Raw genomic sequence first — 15,121 nt, forward strand, 5'->3', positions numbered from 1 at the left:
ACTCTTATCAGGAAATTCCAGTGGTTTAGAACCTCCATCCTATTAACAAAGATCAGACAAAATGTTAACTATACAGTATCTTTTCTTTCCTTTTTGTTGATTGATTCATTCAATCAACCGTATACTAATTCATTAAACAAGTAAAATTCCAGAGCTATAACAGTAGACAAGACAGACACTGTTTCTGCTTTTCTGGAAGATAGCCGTCAAACAAGTAGTGGGAACGTGTTGCATGTAATGAAGGAGTATGTTACTGAGAAAGCTAAGGGTGTCAGAGATAGTATCCCTGAGAAAGTCATTTAAGTGGAAACCTGAAGGCTGAATAATACTGGGAGAATAGACATGGGAAGGGTTTCCAGGTGGAAGAAACGGCATGTACAAAAGGCCTGAAGTGAATGTTCTTAGTGTGTCGGTAGAACTGACAAAAGCCCTGTGAATCTGGAGCAAGGGTTTCAAAGGGGACAGTAGCAAAAGATGATTCTGGAGATTAAGCAGACCCAGATGATGAAAGTCTGAGAAAACCAAGACAATAAGTTTAGACTTCACTGGAAGTGCAATGGGAAACCGTTTTAGAATTGTAAGCATGACTTGACAACATATTAGAATTTTAGAGAGATCTTTCTGACTCGCACATGGAAGAAGACAAGAATTGATAGAAGGAGGCCAGTAAGACTATTTCAGCAGTGAGACATAAGATGATAAATGTTTACATTAGGAGGATAGCAGAAGTGAACTGACAAAGAGGTGTGTTTAGGAAATAGAAATAGGACCAATTTCTGATGAGGGTCCTCATCGGAGGTCTTGAGTAAAGAAGAACAAGAATGGTTTTGTGTTTTTTAAATCATTATTGCCAACATGCATTGAGCACTCTTTATGCCAGCCACCATGCTAATGAATTTCATTTAATCCTCAACAACCCATAAGGTAGATATTGATATTTCTGTGCCCATTTTACAGACAAGAAACAGTTATAGAGTTAGACATCATCCAGAATTAGACAACTAGCAGTTAGCAACTTCCAGGTTCTGACTTGAGCAACAGGGTACCATTTCCCCAAGACAAGAAACCCTGGATCAGGAGCAAAGTCTATTGAGAAAAATGATGATTTCACTTTGGGATATGTTAAGCTTAAGAGGGTGGTGAGAAAGCCACGTAGGGATTCAAGTAGTTGGGTCACTGGGCACACGTGCCCTTCCTTGCTAGAAGGGAACCTTCTTTGTGTTAAATGTTGAAGAAGGCTGGTGTAGACAATCATGGCAAACAGAATAGGTGCATGGATTTTTTTTTTTTTTAATGTACTAGGAGACTCATCAGGAACTTTATCAGACTAAGTATAGTGCCTTGTAGTTCCATTAGATATGCTGGCTGAGATTGGATTTGTAAAGTGAGCATAGGACTTTTAGAATTCGTGTTTATTTCCATTTACTTGAAAACCACTCACTAATGTTATTAATTAAAGCAGAACCTTTTACTTGAAACTGGGTAATTAGCTTTGTTATTTCAGAAATGTAAATAGAACTGTAAGTCATGAAATTGATGAATTTTCTTCCCACCAGCTAACATTTAACTACCAACCTCATGTCATCTTTCTTCATTCCCTCTTCCAATTTTATGTATAGCAAATCTTACCTAGTTTTGTAATGAAGATCACGTAGCAATTTATAATTAAACAGTGGAAGTGAAATGTTCTGTTGTGTTGCTTCTGATTCAGTCTTAATTTTTCAATTTCTGATTAAAGCACTGCAAATTTAAAGTCTTGTAAACTCTCTTTTATTTGGAAATTGCTACTCACAAATGTATGAAAACTGTAAAGTTTGCAAAATGTTTTACATGGTGTTCCAAATATCATCTGTCAGAGTATGAACATGTGCTAGCTAAAGCAATATGTTAAATAAGGCAAAGATGGAATTTACTTTGCATCACTTTCCAAACTCTATAGGCTGTAAGAGTGGATCTAATTGAATGAAATAAAGAGGGTAGAGGAGCAATTAGGAGAAATTTAATCAGTATAAATAGCAGCAGCTCTGGTTAATGGATGCCCAGCGTCCACTCTCTCAGAAGGATCTCTCCACTTTGATGCTGGTCATACATAATAAAAGCAGGATACTTTGGGCTTGGGCACAAAACAGGAGTTTGATAAATTTTTGTTGAATAAATGACCATACAACAATAACAACTCTTCCTCTTCCATTTATTAACATATTACTACGTCCCAGGCATCGGGTTAAAGATTTTATGTGTATGATTTCATTTAATTCTTAAATTACTATCCCCATTTTATGTCTAAGGACAATGAGGCAATCACTAGTCTCTTGTTAGGAGCTGGTAGTAGTGGAGCTGGGACTGAAACCTGGTTCTGTTAGGACTCTGGGGTCTGTACTCTTTTAGCTCAAAAATTTAAGACAGGAAGTTTCCCCCACTTTTGGTATACACACTGTTACTAAAGTGTACATTTTTAAAATTCAGTTTATTTTGAAATATAGTGAGGTAGCAGCATTTTTAAAAATCTCTTTTTATTGGCCAGGCACAGTGGCTCACGCCTGTAATCCCAGCACTTTGGGAGGCCAAGGCAGGCAGATCACCTGAGGTCAGGTGTTCAAGACCAGCCTGACCAACATGGAGAAACCCCATCTTTACTAAAAATACAAAAAATTAGCCGGTCGTCGTGGCGCATGCCTGTAATCCCAGCTACTCAGGAGGCTGAGGCAGGAGAATCGCTTGAACCCAGGAGGTGGATTGCAGTGAGCTGAGATCGGGCCATTGTACTCCAGCCTGGGCAACAAGAGTGAAACTCCGTCTCAAAATAAGTAAATAAATAAATAAAATCTCTTTTTATTAACTCTGAGTGCTGGAACTGGATTAGCATTTATAACCACAAGTGTTAGTGAAATATAAACTTTTTCTCCTTTGATACAATGAGAAGGAAACAGGAGGGGATACTTTGCATTATTTGATGTATGTCGGGAAGCCCGGCCATTAGGCAACATATTTTTAAACCACCTTAATTTCCCATATCTCTGATTAATCTGGAAAAAGAAGCAGGTTGAAGGTGATCTGTAGGGGGTTACCCGTATCTGTTAGAATTGTTTGTTCAAATGGATTTTTAATTTCTAGTAATTTATTGTTGTTTGCTCCTCTCTCACGCCTAACCCAGATACCAAAAATCTAATTTTCTGATGACATCATTATATCTCTATAGCAGCTGGCTTTGAGAGAGGATTCTAAGTTCAGTGAGATCAGCAGCAAATGAACTTAGAAGAAACAGAAATCTTGTAAATATTCTTTTTTTAAAGAATATAAAATTTGGACATGATTTTTAAAGCAGTGTAATTTAGAAATTTTATATATATATATTATATGTATATATATATATAAAATTCAGAATTACTCCGTGGATTTTCTGTGTCTTTAAAGTGCTACACATAATGATATTAGTGTTTTCTGAGGTTCTGGATGGGGGCCGTGGAGAGCATGGCTAAGCATGGCCTCTGTCAGTTCTTCTCTGCAAGGATCAACTCTTAAGAGGATGGCTCCTCTGCCCTCCACCACCTTTTCTTTCCACTTCCTTTGGCATTATTCTTGGTCTATTTTCACCTCTGTTCTCTGCCTGCCTCATCTCTTCTATTGAGCTCTTCCCAGTCTTAGACCTCTAGTCAGAAACCAATGGGAAAGATTTTGTTACTGTTCGGCGCCCTACAGTGACTGGGATGGTGGTGGGAATTCCGTGATGACATAGATATCTGTTGTTTCCTGAGAGACATCATGTGTTGTTACACAATAAAAAGGTTTTTCAGGTCACTGAAAAAAATGTTTAAATCTGTCTCTGGTGCCTCACTTCAAGAATTCAAGAAAACTCACCAATAAACATGTTTAATGCTAATTTAAGGTGCGACCATTTAGAAGGGATCTTCGACTATCTGAATAATGTTGGAGCAACATGTGCCATTGTTTGGTTTGGCGAATCCTATAATGAATCCTGTAATATGTAAAGATGGCATTGCGTGCACCCATTCTTAATGAGATTAAGTTATAATGGGAGTATTTCCATCCTTCACTCCTACTCAAAGCCTGTTCTTTCTCTTCCTTCTGCAATTCCCTGAAAGCTTTCTGCCTGCTGTTAGGTTATTGCTGCCACCTGACGTCTCAAAATAAAATTGCTGTGGGTTTGCTTTTCCAAAAGATTCGCACTATTCTGCATTTTGTGGAAATAACTATTTGAGAGCAACAGTTTTTTCTCCATACTCCTAAATAAGAGCATTCTGAAGTGATTACTTATGGTGGGGAGATTATGGGTATCATTCATTCCACAAGCAAAAGGTGGAACTAATAGTGCAGGAGGGAATGTAGAAGTCCTAATCCCTAGAATAGGACAAATTGCCATTGTGACCTTGGTGTATACTTCACCTCATGAAATTGGACTCAGTGCTCTTAACAGCCTTATTCCAGCTTTAACATTGTTTTATTGTGTGTACTTTTATTCATGAAAACATAGCCCTTCTCCATGATACTATTTGTTTTTTTGGACTAAAGTTCTCAGTGTTGAACAGATTTTCTCTTTTTTTTAACTGACACATAATATTTCTACATATTTATAGGGTACATGTGATATTTTATTACATGCATAGGATGTGTAATGATCATCTCAGGGTGGCTGAAGTATCTGTCACTTTGAGTATCATTTCTATGTGTTGGGAACATTAAAAGACCTCTCTTCTAGCCATTTTGAAATATACAATACATTGTTGTTGGGTATAGTCACCCTACTCTGCTATTGAACATAAGAACTTATTCCTTCTATCTAACTATAGGTACCCACTAACCATCCTCTCTTCATCCCTCACCCACCCACACACACCTGCCCCACCTTCTGGTATCCATTATTCTACTCTCTACCTCCATAAGACCAACTTTTTTTAGCTCCCACATATGAATGAGAACATGCAATATTTGTCTTTCTGTGCCTGGCTTATCTCACTTAACACAGTGACCTCCAGTTCCATCTATGTTGCTATAAATTACAGGATTTTATTCTTTTCATGGCCAAATAGTATTTTATTGTGTATATATACTACATTTTTCTTTATCCATTTATTTGTTGATGGACACTTAAGTCAATTCCTTATCTTTGCTATTGTGAATGGTGCTGCAATAAACATGGGGGTGCAGGTATCTATTTGATACACTTATTTTCCTTTGGATAAATACTAGTAGTGGGATTGTTGGATCATGTGATAGTTCAATTTTTAATATTTTGAGAAACCTCCATACTGTTTTCCATAGTGGCTATACTAATTTACATTCCCACCAACAGTGGATAAGGATTCTGCTTTCTCTGCATCCTTGCCAGCATCTGTTATTTTTTGGCTTTTTAATAACAGCTACTCTAACTGGGGTAAGATGATATCCCATTGTCATTTTGATTCAGATTTCTGTGATGATTGGTGATGGGCATTTTTTCATTTATCTGCTGGCCATTTGTGTGTCTTCTTTTGAGAAATAGCTATCCATATCCTCAGCCCACTTTTTAATAAGTTTACTTGTTTTTTAAACTATTCAGTTGTTTGAGTTCTTTGTATATTCTAGATATTTGTCCCTTGTCAGATGGATAGTTTGCAAATATATTCTTCCATTCAACAGGTTGTCTCTTCACTCTGTTGATTATTTCCTTTGCCGTGCAGACGCTTTTTGGTTGAATATGTTTTCTTATAGAGCTATGTTAAATAGATGTTCACATTTTCATTGTGTGAATAAATAGCTTTGATAGCTTTCCTTTGCTCAATTATCAGAGACACAGCTGAAGACTCTCTATTATTTGTTTTTGTTTTTGTTTTTGTTTTTGTTTGAGACAGAGTCTCCCTCTGTCACCCAGGCTGGAGTGCAGTGGCGTGATCTCGGCTCACTGCAACCTTCGCCTCCTGGGTTCAAGCAATTCTCCTGCCTCAGCCTCCCGAGTAGCTGGGACTACAGGCACGTGCCATCATGCCTGGCTAATTTTTTGTATTTTTAGTAGAGATCGGGTTTCACCGTGTTAGCCAGGATGGTCTAGATCTCCTGACCTGTGATCCACCCGCCTCAGTCTCCTAAAGTGCTGGGATTACAGGAGTGAGCCACCACGCCTGGCAACTCTCTATTGTTAATACAGCCATAACCAGAATAACACTTCTCTGCTTGCTTAGTTATTCAGGGACTTCCTTTTCTTAACTTTGTACTTATAGTACATGTTAAGATTACAAAGTCAACTGTGCTGCTTGCAAAGTTCCCAGATTTTTTTAAAAAAACTGAAATCTGGATTTTAGAAGATTTATAATTACACTGTTCAATTTTCCTTTGCATTTTGAAATATAGCATTAATATTCCCATAGGCTAGAGGGAAATCTGAAGAAAGTTTTCTTGATATGAAGAGTGAAGGGAGATAGTTCACTGTACTTCATGAAATATTTTTCAATTCTGATGAATATTACAACTTGGCAAAGCCTTTCCTGGAAGATTCTGTTATCTTAAACTGATATAAAGAATATTTTGTTTATGTGCAGTATTTTAACAGATATTTTGGGTTTTGCTGTTTCTTTTAGTCATATTCTGAATTATTCATCCTTTGTAATTCTTTAAGTGGTTAAAGCAAAGTCAAGTGAACATAAAGCCTTACCTTCAACTAGTTTTGGCCTAATTGTTAACAGATCTTTTATAGAATTGACTCTTGGGATGCTTGGTGGGTGGAGAACCTATTGAATAAAGTAAAAATGGATTTGGACCTGCTGTTATTAATTATGTTTAGATACTATCCCTATTCAGATGAGTATGAATCCTAATTAAATAAAGTTTGTTTGTCATTGTCTTTTGCTTACATTTCTTCTGACAGGTTTCAGTGGTATTGTTGTAAAATCTTGCGACTTACAGCCTCAAGTGATTGGCTTATAATTAAATATAAAACCCTTACTGAGTTCCTTTGAACTATTAATTTTGTTAGACTATTGAAAAGTTATTATTACTAATATCAGGTTTATCTGGCATAATTCCTTATAAGCTGTAGCAGACTGATCATAATGTCATCATCTTCTTGCAACTGAAACTTCTCTTTTTTAAATACTTCATAATTTTATTAAACATTGTTATGAGATGTTTATTTATTATTCAGTTACTATGATTTTCTTTTTTTCTGAGTTGAATATTGGATAAAGGTGTATGAAGGTTTTAACATAGTGGGTAAAAGCCTGGTCTCTGAAGTCAAATTTCCTGAGTTTGAATCCTGGCCTACTTTGCTCTATCACCTTGGGCAATTTATTTAACTGCTGTGAACTTCAGTTTCCTAATATGTAAGAGGAAAATAATAATAGGAACTACCTAATAGGGTTGTTGTGATGATTAAGTGTAGATAGGCAGATAGATAGATCCTCTATCTCATGAGTTATTTATTTAGTTAAAATAAATTCTAAGATATTTTATTGATTGATTGATTGGTTCCTGCAAATGTTCTTTATTCTGGGATTGTCTTTGTCTTTCCAGGGCTGGGGAAAACCATAGGATATTTGAGTATTAAAATCTTGTATCTAAATATATATAGGTTTATTCATATCTTGTCAATTGTCTTGTAGCCCCAACTTTAAGTTAGGTGATTGGGAAGGTAAGGGAGTGTGGTATAAGGAAAATTAAGACATGACCTCAACTTTTGATAGATGGTTTATTGGAGACATTTAGCCTGACCTACTCCCTTGGCCACCAGAAAGAAGCCTTCCCTCACTTTCCAGTTGAAGTCAGGCTCTGCAGGAAAGGCTCCCATGGCACTCTGTTCTGTCATGAAATAATTGTTTGTTTCTTTCTTTTCCTACTAGATTGTGTGCTCCGTGATACCAACATTTTTCCCCCACTTTTTAAAGTTCCTAGCACATGTCTTACTCAAAAGTGTATGGCACATATTTTTTGAAATATTAAATGAGCTCTCATTCTGGAGCGGAACAAAATGCAATGCATATTGTACATGACTTATCCCAAATCACATGTTTTCTGAAAACTGTTGTAACTAGAACTCAAGTTTCCAGTATCCTGGACCATGGTACTCTCCACTCTTTCTATTACACTATGAAAATTTAAGGTCTAGAGAAGAGTTAAGTAATATCTCTAAATAACAGTATGATAGAGGCAGAATATACATATCCCAAAGGGCTATGGAAAGTGAGAGGCAAGTATAAGTTCTGTCAGTTGCTGGATGGTAGGTACAGGAAGGTTTAATGAAGGAAGAGACATTTAAGTTGGACTTTTAAGGATAGATTTTGGACAGAAAGATATGGAAAAGGTTACTCTAGCCATAAACAGTATTTTATATAATTATATATATTAGTCTTGATATCTTTAATGTCATTATTTTAATGAATCTTTAAAATATGCATATGTTACTCAGCTAATGATCTTGTTCTATTTCAGTGAACAACGTGGGAATGTCGTACGAGTATCCTGAATACTTTTTGGATGTTCCTGACTTGGACAATGTAAGTCTTTCTTTGTGTATTATGGTAACAAAAAGAATGCATGCAGGTATTGGTATAACGATTCACACTATGACACTGGAGTCCAGCTGCCTGTGGTTCACACCCTGGCTCTTCTGCTTACTACCTGAGTTCCCTGGGTGTGGGCCTAGCCATACTTAGTCTCAGTTTCCTTGCTCATAAAATGGGCAGCTTCATAGGGGTATTAGAAAGATGGAATGAGAAAATATTTATAACCTCACTTATACAGTGCCAGATTCAGTAATCGCTCTAGTTTTGTTATTACTCTTATTTTTGTTTGTGTTATATCAAAATAGCTCTGTTGTAAGTTTTAGGATTCTAAACATCAACTTAAAAATTGTAAGTATGTTAATATACAGCAACATGGTTGATTCAGGTAAACCAGCTCTACCAAAATGAAAGTGACATCCTTGATGCATGCATAATCCTTTACTGAAAACGAGAAAAGCATATCATGGAAGGACTATGTAAAATTTTAAAAATTATTGAAAATCCTAGGTTCAGTAATTTCTACGCTCCATACTAGCAGAAAGGAAATTGCAAAGTATTCTATTTATTTTAGATTTAATGTGTCTTTTTACTTCCAGATTTTACTTGCACATACACTTTGGATTCTGCATGTTAGCATCAATTATCACCTTAGTTAGGAAAATATAATGCTGAGAGTAAAATGAAATCTGCCTCTCTACCCCAACTCTTGTCATTTTTCCAAAATCTCTGCAATATCTGGGGAAATGTTCAGTGCTTCTCCAGATTACCTAAGTAGATATCTAATAGGGTCACTTTCATGATCAAGTATATATAAAATTCTCAATATTTTTTTGCAGGTGATCAAGAAAATGATAAATATTAATATTCTTTCTGTTTGTAAGGTAAGCAGCCTTGTTATAAAGATGTCATCCTTTTTTGGTTCTTTCTATTTAAAAACACTGACATAATCAGCTTGTTCACCTGAGTCTACTCTTATTTAGCTGCAGATACATGTATTCCAGGTAAAAGTGGTCTATTAACTTATTTCTTCAGAAAATATAAGACCAAGCAGGTGCCTGTAATTTGACTTTTCATTTATTTTTATTTTATTTAATTATTTAATTTTTTATTTCCATAGGTTATTGGGGAACAGGTGGAGGTGGTGTTTGGTTACATGAGTAAGTTCTTTAGTGGTGATTTGTGAGATTTTGGTGCACCCATCACTCAAGCAGTATACTCTGCACACAATTTGTAGTCTTTTATCCCTTACCCCCTTCCACCCTTTTCCCCTGAGTCCCCGAAGTCCATTGTATCATTCTTATGCCTTTGCATCCTTGTAGCTTAGCTACCACTTATGAGTGAGAATACAGGATGTTGGTTTTCCATTCCTGAGTTACATCACTTAGAATTAATAGTCTCCAGTCTCATCCAGGTTGCTACAAATGCCATTAATTCATTCCTTTTTATGACTGAGTAGTATTCCATCACATATATATATATATATATATATATATATCATGGTTTTGGTTTGCATTTCCCTGATCATTAGTGATGCTGAGCATTTTTTCATATGTTTGTTGGCCATTTGCATATTGTCTTTTGAGAATTGTCTATTCATGTCCTTAGCCCACTTTTTCATGGGATTATTTGTTTTTTTCTTGCTAATTTGTTTGAGTTCATTATAGATTCTGGATATTAGTCCTTTGTCAGATGCATAGATTGTGAAGATTTTCTCCTACTCTCTGGGTTGTCTGTTTACTCTGCTGATGTTCCTTTAGCCGTGCAGAAGCTCTTTAGTTTAATGAATGAGTCCTAGCTATTTATCTTTGTTTTTATTGCATTCGCTTTTGGGTTCTTGGTCATGAAATCCTTGCCTAAGCCAATGTCTAGAAGGGTTTTTCCAGTGATATCTTCTAGAATTTTTATAGTTTCAGGTCCTAAATTTAAGTCCTTGATCCATCTTGAGTTGATTTTTGTATAAGGTGATAGATGGGGATCCAGTTTCATTCTCCTACATGTGGCTTGCCAATTATCCCAGCACCATTTGTTGAATAGGGTGTCCTTTCTCCACTTTACGTTTTTGTTTGCTTTACTGAAGATCAGTGGGCTGTGTTTGGCTTTATTTCTGGGTTCTCTATTCTGTTCAGTTGCTCTGCGTGCCTATTTCTGTCTCCCATGCTATTTGGTGACTATGGTGTTATAGTGTAGTTTGAAATCAGGTAATGTGATGCCTCCAGATTTGTTCTTTTTGCTTAGTCTTTTTCTTTGGTTACGTGGACTTTCTTTTGGTTCCATATGAATTTTAGGATTGTTTTTTCTAGTTCTGTGATAAATGACGGTGGTATTTTGATGGGAATTGCATTGAATTTGTAGATTGCTTTTGGCAGTATGGTCATTTTCACAATATTGATTCTACCCATCCATGATCATGGGATGTATTTCCATTTGTTTGTGTCATCTATGATTTCTTTCAGCAGTGTTTTGTAGTTTATGAAATGCTTTTTATTAAATGCCTTCTATATGCAAACACTGTGGTGGGTACTGGGACTACAAAAACTTAGGCTGGAGACTTATTTTTACAAAGATTTCATCCACACGCTATTTGTCACTGATAAATTGTTTCCATTTTGTCTTCCTCATGATTCTTTTCAGTTGAGAAACTTAAATGTTGTGATAAAGCATTGTATGGGGAATATGGAAGCATAAAGCAATGGGTGTGATTTTTAATAGTCACTCATAATAACTAGTCTGGTTGCTAGTTGCTAAGCATGTGTTATAGTCATGTCACATGTATGTGCCAACAAAAGACAACAAGCCAATACCTGCCAAAAGAAGGAATACTTAGCAAGTATGAGCATCTCAACACCATTTTTTTCTTATATTGTATTAGTAACTACAAAAATGTACTGTACTTTGATTATACATACCAGAGCAGTGAAAAATAATTGCCTGAGGCAGAATTCTCATGGGCAGTGTCAGATACTTGAAATTTGAACATACTCATAGAAAGCCAAATCCATTTTCAATAACTCATATATACTAGTTTAAGGAAATTCAAAACATGTTTAACTCAACGTTTAACTTTGTTGTTATTAGCCAAGTTTTTTTCTCATATAAGATTCAGTTTAAGTGAGGTAAACTAATTATAAGTGGACCTGTGAGTGAGTCCGGAGCAAGACTCTCATGCACAAAATTGATGCTTTTAACACATGGCTAATAGGAATATATCTAATAGTCCCAAGATCATTATAAGGGCTCTCAAAATGTTATCGTTGTTCTTAAACTCAGAGCTGATACAGATTTTAATAATATGTGGAACTATGACTATTGTTTAGCAAGCAAAAAGGTTTTTGATCAAAATTAATATCCCTTCTGGTCTACAATGTATATATTTTATAATTTTTGCCTTTTGAAATGACCAATGTGTACTATTATTTTGATATACCTTTTCTGGTACATTTGGCCAAGTGCTTCAAAATAGTAAGTGTTAAAAACATTGTACATGTGTTTCATAATATCTTGTGCTGAGTTAATGATAAAATATGTTTGTTTTAATTTTATTTTCTAGAATTGTTAATACTAGTTTCAGATTAGTCTTCTGATAATTTTAACTCCTCTGTCAGATAAACCGTGTAAGCCATTTACTTTAGATCCATTAGTATTTTCTCTTATAACCTCCTGCTTGTCTACACTTACATGTTTGTATACTCTTACGGTGTAAAACCCTGGCCTCTTCTGTCTCCATGAACATGCCATCCCTTGGTTCGCAGTCTGCAGAAAACTAATGATAGAAAGCCAAGGTCCTGGCCTTAATCTGTGAGAAGCAGTCATCCTGCTGTGCTTCATGGTCACAGACTCTGTCCTTCATGCAGGATCTGAGCACAGATCAGCATGTTCAGTGGTCATCATGGTGAGTCTCTGCTTAAAGACCAAATGGGGGAAAGTATGGATAAAACAGCACAAATCGAAGAGCACCATGGAGTAACTTTCAGTGTTTTAAATATAATGATGAAATAAAAATGAGATATCGTTTTTAATATCTTGACAAATTATAAAATGCTTCTCCCACCTCTTCATCCTTCCTCTTCTTCATTCTTCATTGACATTGGCATATATACTTATTCCCATGAAATGAGTTAGTGGAGGCAAATGCTAATTTATTAAACACTTGCATGCCATATTGATGGTAAGTATCATTGGCAGAACTGGATATCTACTTACAATTTTTATACATAAGCTTTCTTTTGCAAACCTAATCCCATTTAAAAAGCACTAAGGGAGTTTGCTATTTAAAGCACTTCTTCATGGAGCCAAATAAGCATCCCTTCATTTATCTTTAATATGAATCTGAATTTTCCTGTACCTTTGTGGTGTGTACTTCTAATAGAAAAACAAATCAAAACTCTCAACATATGGAATCAATGGCTCATGGAATTAATACCGTCTGGAGGCTTAGCCAATTAGTTTTTGTTGTACTACATGCAGAATCAATGTAGTTAACATCTCTGATCACAGATGACTAGTGACCATTCAGATAGAAAATGGCTTGACTGGAGCAGTGGGAGGTGAGTGATGTGCAGTGGCTAACCAGCAGGTAAGAAGAGGAAGTTAGGGCATGATTGGGCAAGACCTTGAGTGCTGTGCTCAACAGGCTAGAGAGCTACAGAAAGCCTTCAAGTAGATGTAAGGTGTGATCTGACCTATGTTTTAGAAAGGCAGTTCTAATGGCAGAGTGACATGGTAATAGGTGTTTTATGATGCATGTGTTTTTCTTACTTATACTGAGAGAAAGGCATTCACCTTGACAAAATTTGTGTGACGCTCCCAGGTTTAGGGCTCTTTGGTGCTGCTGTGATTTGCCCTATAATATATTTGGATGAATTGTACCTATTGTTCTTTAGTTGACTGTGTTACGTTGCCAGGGCCAGGGCCACATTTTCAGTAGCAATGGCTGTTTGGAGCCCTGGGGTAACTTAAAAGAAGATGAAAATTGGTGCAGCTACAGAATCTCTAAAGGTTTTATTGTGGCTGGACATCAGGGGAACTGGGGCCTGGATGTCTGCAGCCTAATGCCAGAATGAATTTCTCAGAAAAGGCCTGTATAAGGAAGAGAACAACCTCTTCTTACCATCAGTGTTGGGCCAAGTTTTATCTCCTCACTGAACTACATGACAGGGAATAACTGGCTGAGAAGTGTTCCAGGAGAGGTGATTGGTGAAATCAGCTTGGCCTTGTGACTTTGGGCTTGTGCCCTTACTTTGGAGATGTTTGCTGAGAAGGGCCCCAGCATCTTATTGTAAGGCCTGTACTGTGCCATGAACATCGAATGACCTGGTTTTACATTCCTTCAGATCCACCTGTTTATGTTCTGGATCAGTAGGTCAGATGATTGTAAAAATCACATCAGTTCCATGTTTTAATAGAGGAATGATAGAAGTGAAATATCCTGAGACCAGCGAAATTGCAGGTCACCACCAGGTAAAATGGTGGTGATGTGGCTAGACAAATATTGGGGAAGAAACATTAATCAGAAAGTTTTGACTATAGACCCATGATGTTTAATCATAAGCAGTTCTTCCAGGCCACTTAGTTCTCCAGTTTCATCCGATGGTTTTACTTTGTAATCTTATCCAGCATTTTGAGTTTATTCCTTTCTTCTCTCTCAGTGGCTTACTTCAATGGGCTTACCCTTCACAAGGGATGTTTCGAAGCCTTGTTGCCTGCTTTTCCAGTTTTACTCTTAAATCCTTCAGGAATAAATTTAGTCTTGCTCCTGTTCCCTGCCTGCATGCAGTTAAGTGATGTAGAAACTCTATATGTAGGTAACCAATATGGCAGGTAGATCAGTCTCAAACTGTAAGAGAAGTCCTGCTAGAAGAGCTTTCTTCTGATTGCAGATGCTCTGTGACTAAAATCTAAGATACATCTTATTTCTCGTCAAGAACTATGACCTTTATCCCAGAAACGGTGGAGTTTAAAGACAATTAAACCTCAAGACATTGAACCACAATTTTCTAAAAATAGTTCTAGTTTTATACCTGGAGGGATTTCCATCCCAGAATGCTGAGAGAGTTTGCAAATGAAATTATTGAACTGCTGTTGATTGCTATTAGAGAAATCATGGAGAATGGGAGAAGTGCCGCGTCTCCAGAGGCAGACAAATGTAGGTTTCATTGCAAACAGGGTGCACGCTGAGGTTCACATCAGTCCAAAGACACGTTCTGAGACAAATATTGTGGTGCCGTTTGTTTCTGATTTGAGATCACTTGTTTTAACAGCTACCAAATTTGGCGTTGCCTTGCTTTTCTGGGCCAGATTATTCTTTGATTCTTTTATTCGCAATTTTCAGACCTCAAGAGACCCTAGACTCTTCACTCCTTTCCAGATAAGCACTGCCCAAACAGTATTACCTGAACTGCCTGTGGTGCCTATGGAAATGTGGGAAAACCATTCCTTCAGGTGATACTGGACCCTAAAACTGCTGCTGCACTTAGTGAATGAGGTGGAAGCTAGAGAACGGCCTTGCCTACAGCTGAATCTCTTAGGAAACGTCCAGGACGCCATTCTGACAAGTAGACAGGATGTTCTGACCTTCTTTATTACCTTTTTCTTAGAGCAGAGAAGGAAATGGATGGGGGTGTGGCCCAAAG

The 15,121-nt window shown here is 36.8% G+C and overlaps 1 protein-coding gene across 2 annotated transcripts in view; it reads left to right on the plus strand.

Annotated features, from left to right (window-relative positions):
• Positions 1-15,121, plus strand: part of HSD17B12 (hydroxysteroid 17-beta dehydrogenase 12) — a 171,391-nt gene that overhangs the window by 121,170 nt on the left and 35,100 nt on the right. For both annotated transcript variants that reach the window (XM_003254452.4, XM_030794744.1), the window contains exons 5-6: positions 8,419-8,483; positions 9,329-9,373. In XM_003254452.4, coding sequence (XP_003254500.1) covers positions 8,419-8,483; positions 9,329-9,373 — 110 coding nt within the window. The remainder of the gene's footprint in view (positions 1-8,418; positions 8,484-9,328; positions 9,374-15,121) is intronic.

The sequence above is a fragment of the Nomascus leucogenys genome, chromosome 15, assembly GCF_006542625.1.
Source record: "Nomascus leucogenys isolate Asia chromosome 15, Asia_NLE_v1, whole genome shotgun sequence".
Taxonomy (NCBI): Eukaryota; Metazoa; Chordata; class Mammalia; order Primates; family Hylobatidae; genus Nomascus; species Nomascus leucogenys.